This window comes from Cephus cinctus, unplaced genomic scaffold (genome assembly GCF_000341935.2).
Source record: "Cephus cinctus unplaced genomic scaffold, Ccin1 Ccin1_scaffold1841, whole genome shotgun sequence".
In the NCBI taxonomy this organism is placed as follows: Eukaryota; Metazoa; Arthropoda; class Insecta; order Hymenoptera; family Cephidae; genus Cephus; species Cephus cinctus.
The window spans coordinates 45,787-54,454 of NW_014334022.1; the positions used below are offsets into that span (position 1 = coordinate 45,787).

The following is an 8,668-nucleotide window of genomic DNA, read 5'->3' on the forward strand; positions in this document are numbered from 1 at the left end:
CCCTGACATTCCCTTTGTACGTCAAGAGACACACGCACAAACACTCAAGAGTCTAGCTACACGCACAATGTTGTCAATGCATTCTCACCACGTACGCAAATGTGCAAAATGGCTGCACTGCTAAAAATCTATATATAAGCGTGTAAAGCGCAAAGAAATAACTCAAGCTCTGTTAAAAGCCATGGTGTCTTATATGAATATTAGCAAAGAAAAATAAAATCACGCTCTCTGTATTGTTCATCTGTCGTTAAATGGGCCATGCGTACAGAAGGGCCGTTCCGTTTAAACAGACCAGTCGGGCAATGTCGACCGGTAATGCTTTTAAGCTGGACGACCCCCTATGTGTATATGGTGTTGTCGTGGCGATCTAATATAACAATTAGACGAGGACGAAGGAGTATCTCGAAAATCAGTGTAAATTAAAAGAAAAACAAAAACAAAAAATTTGGCCTAAATCATCCCCAATGGCTATTTCGTTTTCTTCTCGACCTTACCCTCTGGTTCCCAGGGAAACCCAAGGGAACGTTACGAGAAAACGAAACACCTGGGTCTGACAGGTTATCGTTTGACTTATTAAGAAAGAGGACACGTGCTCCTCCGTTGAGAGCAATATAAATATTATCGATAGGAGATACGAATATTATTTGGCTTTGTGGAGTCCAAAGCGAGGCTGCATAACGTGAGATGAAAATTATTAATCCAAGTGTGCTTTCTCTTTTATAGGGGTAGGGCGTCCCAAAAGTAAGTTGATTTCGAGGTGTTACACGTCAATAATACTTCTTGTTCTTCAACCCTGACACCAATGTTCCAAGACCTACAACTACTATTACCCTCTCTCTCTCTCTCTCTCTCTCTCTCTCTCTCTCTCTCTCTCTCTCTCTCTCTCTATCTATCTCTATCTCCACATCCCTTTCTCTTTCTGTCTCTACAAACTGCATCAGAAAATTTTACTCACTTGGATTTGCCTATAAAACATTCTTTTTTTATCCCTTAATCTTTTCCCTGTACACGTGAGTATATGCACTTGTCCAAAAATATTTCCCCTCTCTCTCACTTTCTCGTTCTATTCCGTTCTACTCGAATCCAGCCCCTACTGTCTCTCCAAATTATTAATCATTAATGAATCACACAGACTCTGTACATATCCATGTCCACGTTATCGTCAGCGTTACTTTTTCTTTTCTTTTTCACGTGATCGTCCTACATGTATATGTCACACGTGCCTCTATCTCTCTCTCACTGTGTCTCTATCTTAATCACAGCCTGTGATTCAAGATGTTGTCAGGTGTGTCATTACTTATCAAAATCTCACACGTGTCTTCTTGCATAATACAAAATGATCGTGATGTATTGTTTTTCAATTTTTTTTTTCTTTTTTTTTTTCCTTTTTTCTTTTCGATCCCTCTCGCTGTTTATCAACCTGTTCGCTTCGTCAACGCCTTGCACCCACTTGTTACGTGTCTTCAAAGATTATGTAATATGAAAAAAAAAAAAAAAAAAAAAATGAAATATCAGAAGAAAAAAATTATAACAATCCCTTCGAGACGATCATGACGATGATGATACTTTTTAATTTACGCAAGAGAGCATAACAGTTACGACCTTTTGATTATCAGCCTTGTGCCTGTCTGCACTTTCGTGACCTTTTATCACTAATTCACCCGTACGCGTGTTAAACCCTACGAGGGCCAAGCTGGATAGAATTCGCTTATTCCACTGGCTGAAATTCCTTGTGCAAAAATAAGGGGGGAAAAAATATTGTACAAAAAAAAAAGATTTACGAACTAAATGGACTTTACCACTTACTCTTCGCTTCCCCCCGCCCCCGCCCCCCATTCATACCCAATGCAAATAAAAAACACTACACGAACCTGTTCACCCCTTATGATACCGCAAGAGCCACAAATTGTCTATGCGCATTAGCACGGCCTCAGCCTGTGTAAAACTGATTAATACCAGCCTAGACTGTATAATATATGTACGTGTACGTGTTTGTCCGTCATTGTCATTTGCCTGTCTGTCCGTTTTTATTTGTTCTGTACGTGTTACGTGACACGAAAATAATACGTGATTCGCGAGATGACCTGTGGTCGCTACTTGGATGATGATAATAATGATAATGATGAACGTGAGAGAGTATGCACGTGAAAAGGCGTGATGATGATCAGGAGGAGGAAAAGTCGAAGGAGGATTAAGGAGCGAATCAACTAAAGAGAATTACTTTTGTTTCCGTTCCGGCTATCCGCAGGGAATCCGCCGAGAATCCCGAGTTCATGAAGGTAAGAAATTTTTTGTGGAAAGAAAAAAAAACAAAAATTTGTTTAAGATGCTGATACAGATTTTTTGTTCTCGACTTTCAGAGGCAGGAACAGAAGAGGAGCGATCTCGATGAACAGCTCAAGGAATACATCGCCGAATGGAGAAAGCAGAGGGCCAAGGAGGAGGATGAACTCAAACGACTGAAGGTCTTTGTTGCTTGATTAGTAACGAGTCCAATGAGTATACGCAGGTGTAATAATTGTGGTAGTTCGCTCACCGGGGATGAATAACGTTGCAGGAGAAGCAAGCCAAGCGCAAGATCACCCGCGCAGATGAAGAGAAGCGATTGGCCCAGAAGAAGAAGGAGGAGGAAGAGCGTCGCCAGCGTGAAATCGGTAAGATCGTCGTTCAAGTATTAAATGATCCTCGCGTATCCTGTAAAGAGAAATGGACGGTCAGATTAATAAGGAGAATCAATGATGTTTCAGAGGAGAAGAAACAGCGAGACATCGAGGAGAAGAGAAGGTGAGGTTATTGATTTTGATGATCCAATCGCGAGGGACAGGTATAAGATAATAATCTGATGCATATTAAAATTGGATTAATTATAACAGGCGCCTCGAGGAATCCGAGAAGAAGCGCCAGGCTATGATGCAGGCGATGAAGGATCAGAGCAAGAAGGGACCCAACTTCACCATCACCAAGAAAGACCTGGCCGGCAATCTCTCTTCGGCACAGCTGGAACGCAACAAGACGAAAGAGCAGCTCGAAGAGGAGAAGAAGATCTCTCTCAGCTTCCGTATCAAGCCTCTGGAGATCGAAGGTCTGTCAATTGACAAGTTGCGCGTAAAGGCCCACGAGCTTTGGGAAGCCATCGTGAAGCTCGAGACGGAGAAGTACGATCTTGAGGAGCGTCAGAAGCGTCAGGATTATGACGTAAGTATCAGGACTATGTGGGGATGATGAAGGATCGGTGGCCTTTATCTAATCGAACGTAAAAATACTCATGACGCTTTAACTTGATCCTCAGCTTAAAGAACTGAAGGAGAGGCAGAAGCAGCAGCTGAGGCACAAGGCTCTCAAGAAGGGTCTCGACCCTGAAGCTCTCACCGGCAAGTACCCAGTAAGTATAGAAAGATATTCAAGCATCACAGTGTAGTGCTCAGGGGATGGATCCTTGCTCGAGATATAATTAATATACTTTTTTAATTCTTTACAGCCCAAGATCCAGGTTGCCTCCAAGTACGAGCGTCGTGTGGATACCAGGTCCTACGATGACAAGAAGAAATTATTTGAGGGTGTAAGTATGAAGTTTACCGGTAGGCAATGAGAAAAGGGCGTAGATAACGGGACATTAGGATTAGACTTAGGAACGATCACGTGGGCATTAATTAGAAGTCAGATGTGGCGAATAGTTGGTAGAATCAATCAATGAGTCTTGAATTGAATCGCAGGGCTATGACACGCTCTTAGCGGAGTTCAACGAGAAACTATGGAAACAGAAAACAGAACAGTTCATGAAGCGCAACAAAAGTGAGTCAGAGATAATGATGATTAAGTGATATGAACTGTCAAAAGATTACCCATGATTTACCTGCTTGCCGATTATTGCCCTTGCCCTGTATGAACTTTCACGTTAGATTATCATAATCTTGTCAATTACCTGGGATGTTTTTGTGTTATCACTTATCACTTTGTCACTGAGGACGTTATATTGTGTCTGACCCATATCAAGAAATTATTTACAACCCCTATCCATTATTGTTATCACCGGTGGCCCGTTTATCATTAGCATGTACCAGTGGTGACTGTCAGCGAAGAATCGAAGGAATTTTACCCCATGCGATTTCGATTATCCCTAAAATTCTTAAAAAACAAAAAAATAAGTAAAGGGTTCGAAGCAGCCCCTCTATGTGTGTGCGATCCCAGCATGGCATCTTTTTCCATTGGTGTTACAGGGTCTGACCGACTTAATCAAGGAAACCACGGAGAAACAATGGTCGGAACAGAAGCAACAGTTCTTGGGCCGTCAAAAGGGTGTGTATTGTCCTTTCAAGAAGAAAAGAAGAAAGAGTCACTATGAGTCGAGGAAAAATATGAAAAAAATAACACAATTCTTTTTCAAACGATAACAATAGACATGGTGATAACATTTTTTTCTTTTTTTACCTTCACAGCGAAGCTGCCCAAGTGGTTCGGCGAGAGGCCAGGAAAGAAAGCTGGAGATCCAGAGTCTCCTGAGGGTGAGGAAGACGTTAAGGCAGCAGCCGATGACGACCTCGAGGAACCTCAGTTGGAGGCAGACGAGGATGAGGAGGTTGAGGAGGAGGAAGTCGAGGAGGAGGAGGAAGAAGAGGAGGAAGAGGAAGAGGAGGAAGAAGAGGAAGAGGAGGAAGAAGAGGAGGAGGAGGAGGAATAAATTAATCAAAACCAAAATATTCCAAATCCACCACCTCATTCACCTCATAATCGACCTCATTCGTAACAAAACCTCACTTATGCACCTCGCGTGCGTGTAATCTCTCGCTCTCTTTCACAAACTTTCAATTTATCTCTCTCTCTCTCTCTCCCTCCCTCCCTTATCTTTAATTCGCGCACTGAAGTGAGCAGAACAACAAGAATCAAAGAAACATCAAGGATTCGCAACAATCTTTCACGCCACATCTTCATTAACTTATATAAAAGTAATTGAATAGATATTAAAAAAAAAAAGAATACTAAGCACACAGTTTAGCTAATCACGTACGTTCACCGGTTTTTTAACAATCCAGAGCACGTACGCAACACTGTCAGATTATGCAGAAAATCTACACTACTTATGTTACGCAACGAGAAACTACGCTACTATTATTACGATAATATTATACAATATGATTATTAAAATAAAACGGTTTATCGTATAAACTGCAGCAGCACAACTTGTTTCTTATTCACTTTCCTTCTAACACTTTAAAATCGTTAAGCATTTTGCATTAATTACCATATGTATTTTCGGTTCTCCATTATCGTCCATGTATACAGCCTCATTGGCAATTCCTTCAGCATTTTTCACTAGTTCGCTTCAACACAGTGAACTGTCAATACTTTTTTCTCCTTTTTTTTTCACTTCATCATCCACAGCATCACCGAGTCTCGTTTTAGTCGCGTGCTTAACCTCGACCCGACGTACACTCGAGTACTCTCATTCAGAAGTACATGCTTCTACGTTATCCCGGATAGCACCAGCCCCGCCAGCATCAGGCTGGTGAAAATAATGAGAACATATTAAGTTTAAATAATAGAGAATACAAATTTTAAAGATCTTTTTTTTTCATAAATTTTGAATCGTATAATAAATAGGGGAGGAATTCAGTGGTTTACAGTATTCTTTGTAGCAATCAATTTAGTGTACGGTTATCGGTCGTAAGATTGCCAGCACACTGTCTGTTCTTACCTTACTAACGTAAACGCCCATACGACTCTCTCTTTCTTTCTTTCTCTCGCACTTACGGTTGGTATATGAAAATACCGAAAATTATCGAAGGATTTACTTCAACTTGGTTAGCTTGACGGTCATGTACCTTTCTATCTAAATACAAGGAATTATTACTTGAAAACTCTTTTATATTCTTGAAGAATATCTTTATTTCTATAAGAAATATCTTTTAAAGAGCAATGTCTCACCTTATTTTCCGCGCAGCGGCCTTTTATAATTCGATGAACGGTACGATATGCATTTCAATTTTCTGTTGCAATTTCATCCGGCCCAGTACGTCTCTTCGTACATTTCACACATATCAATTATTTATTTCCAGCCATTTATTCTCCACCGACATTACCATCGATCGAGTAATCCAGAACGACATTAAAATCGACGAGCGCATTGTGAACTATCAAGCATCGTACCAACTGAATTATAATTCAAATCGGTTTAAGGTAAAAGACAGAAACAAAGCCAACGCGTTGAGATGCATAAATAATGATAAAAGACTTGTAAAGAGCAACGTAAGTGATTGAATTAAATAAGATAAGAGCTCTTGCTCTCAGGGCCAAGAAGACAATGCCGGCTTATGCCTATAGAGTATATGGTGTCAGTTTGAATGGCGGTTAGAGTAACGGACTTGGAGAAAGACATAGCCACGCGTCGTAATATAACCTTAAAGCGTCTACAAGTCCTGAAGCAGCGGTGGTAGTCATAGTTTAGTTAGTTCGTCAGTTAGTCTGGTATTGCAGTCGAATCTTTAGTGGCATATGAGCGTACACTCGGTGGCAACTATTTATAAGAGTAGCTGCGGGTTTAGAGTGAGTGAGTAGGTGAGGAATGAAGCGGGGTGGAGTGAAGGAGGAGAGACAGTTACTCGAGAGGTGGCTGGCACAGTCGAGAGTGCGAGTGAGCGAGAGTCTCTTAAGCGTCGTAATAGTGTCACCAAGCTGCCGGTCCGGGCTAGACCGAGGTCTCTCCCACTTTTATCGTGTTCACACCGAAAATATCGTGGCACAAAGCCTATAAGCCCGTCCGAAAATAATAAGGAACGTCTCAGCGCCGTGAAGGACTGCAATAATAGCATGGATACGTGGGGAATATGAATTCAACCTGTTGCCGGTCCAGTTGGTTTTGCCATTAATAATAATCTGTGTGCCGTTGTTGCCTTAGGATCTACCAACGCTGCGATTTCGTTAACTTTCGTTATTCATGATCGGGAGTTAGTTTCATTTTCTATTACTTCAGTAATCGCGTTTCTTGTCACTCGAAGTATAACTTTGCTATTTCCTTCTAGTTTGTGTCGGTGTCAATCGAACGGCTTGAGTCTGTAAACTGTGTTCTCGCGAGATGCAACGTTTCATCGGATGTTTGTCAAGACTGAGGTGGTTTCCGGAGGATTGTGTCTGGTGGCGATGACGCTGCTAATAGCGACCGGGGAATACGAGTCACGTTGTGCATGGTGTGACACCCTGGTATACAAGTGCGAAGAATACCGGAGAGACTCCATGAAACGTAAGAAAGTCAGGATGAGAAGCTGACTACGGAGGACACTCCCGTCGAGGACGCCCATGCGGTGAATAAACGATAAATTTAATTATTTTATCTTTGACTGTCTCTAATGATACTCGAGAATCGACCATTTATGTTTAACCTCGCTCTTGGTAAAGGATTGATGTTTTCATCACGGTATCCGCTACTGATATGCCAAGGGAAGCTGTCTTTACGTCCGAATTTTATGCCAGTCTCCCCACCAGCTGATTTTGGTGAGAGGACGTCGTTACGCATGGCGCCTATGACTCGAACTGTGCGTCATCGTGTTTTGTCTCACAAGACAGCTGGACGACTTTCTAGTTCTACCTCTTTTCCTCCTCCGTTTGGCGTCTCCTTCTTTTCTCCAGTTCCTTCCCCATGCAACTAGAACTGAAATGTACGAAAGTGGGAGTGGTGGGAAGACAGGAAAGGTTTATATCATGGTGGCTTCACAGCGGGAAATTGACTGGAGATACGAGTCACGTCGTAGGCGGTTTTACTTTATGCATTTCTATTGTCTACTGTATAGAAGATTATCGAGTCGCCATTGAATTCGTTTAGCAAAGGAAATAATAGGATCTGCCAACGAATGGACAAGAGTGACAACCTTAATGGAATAGAATCGAATAGCACAAGTTATGTATATTCTGAAATTTTACATACTGGTTTGATTTTTTGTTATCGCGGTTACCCGCCAACGATAACTAGCACCTACCACAACGACTGTAATTACGTGACGATTACGAAACGCAAAGTCGCGACTTACGTACGATTCGCGTACAGGGCCGAGCGTCTCGCGTCGTGCAAAATTATCCGCGTCGCTTATCCTTGCCTTGAAATTTTCTTCGTCACGGATAGCAAACGGCGCGGCGTAGTTCGTAGACTTCCATTATACTCGGTTGGTGCATATTAATACGTTATTACCTATCTACCCGAATGGCATTCTGCTAGTGGGACGCCCACTAAATAATAAATAACAAAGCTAAAGAAGAATCGATTATCGAGTGCTTGGACCCTTGTTACATCCAAGGCTTTTAATCGGGTCGGATGTCTAATAAAGAAATTGAAGACGAACTAAGTGTGAATAGACACCAACCGTCGACGAGAGAAGCCCGTGATTCGTCAATAGATGAAACGAAGCATACAGAGCCTAGGACTCCTTCATGTGTCGGTCTATAGCTTCGATAATAGCATTATGGCATTAAACAAAATAGAATAGAGGCAGAGGCTTCAGAAGCCATTGAAGTGGCTCTAGGATGCGTCCGATGGAAGTGGATACCTTAGGTAACGTCAGTCTAGCGAAATTCAAACGCGACGTTGAAATAACCATCGGTTACATCCTCGTGTCAGTCGTTATTTGGCTTGTGGATGGTTAACGGTAACTTTCACGTAAGGAAGTTACGCGAGTATACTCTG

At 41.9% G+C, this 8,668-nt stretch overlaps 2 protein-coding genes across 10 annotated transcripts in view; one reads left to right on the forward strand and one right to left on the reverse strand.

Annotated features, from left to right (window-relative positions):
- LOC107273711 (anaphase-promoting complex subunit 4) overlaps positions 1 to 2,648 on the reverse strand; it is a 19,357-nt gene extending 16,709 nt beyond the window's left edge. The window contains exon 1 of the mRNA XM_015752180.2: positions 2,537 to 2,648. The gene's annotated coding sequence lies outside the window, so the exon portion shown is untranslated. The remainder of the gene's footprint in view (positions 1 to 2,536) is intronic.
- The window catches only part of LOC107273716 (troponin T, skeletal muscle), a 10,243-nt gene extending 5,069 nt beyond the window's left edge, over positions 1 to 5,174 (forward strand). For 6 of the 9 annotated variants that reach the window (XM_015752190.2, XM_025091073.1, XM_025091075.1 and 3 more), the window contains 10 exons: positions 724 to 741; positions 2,249 to 2,279; positions 2,361 to 2,465; positions 2,558 to 2,654; positions 2,748 to 2,784; positions 2,874 to 3,195; positions 3,290 to 3,382; positions 3,479 to 3,559; positions 4,218 to 4,296; positions 4,437 to 5,174. In XM_015752190.2, the coding sequence (XP_015607676.1) occupies positions 724 to 741; positions 2,249 to 2,279; positions 2,361 to 2,465; positions 2,558 to 2,654; positions 2,748 to 2,784; positions 2,874 to 3,195; positions 3,290 to 3,382; positions 3,479 to 3,559; positions 4,218 to 4,296; positions 4,437 to 4,678 (1,105 nt within the window). In that variant the 3' untranslated portion in view covers positions 4,679 to 5,174. Of the gene's footprint in view, positions 1 to 723; positions 742 to 2,248; positions 2,280 to 2,360; positions 2,466 to 2,557; positions 2,655 to 2,747; positions 2,785 to 2,873; positions 3,196 to 3,289; positions 3,383 to 3,478; positions 3,560 to 3,713; positions 3,793 to 4,217; positions 4,297 to 4,436 lie in introns of all 9 variants that reach the window. The other 3 variants (XM_025091074.1, XM_015752195.2, XM_015752192.2) reach the window with 2 other exon arrangements.
- The last annotated feature ends 3,494 nt before the right edge of the window (positions 5,175 to 8,668 follow it).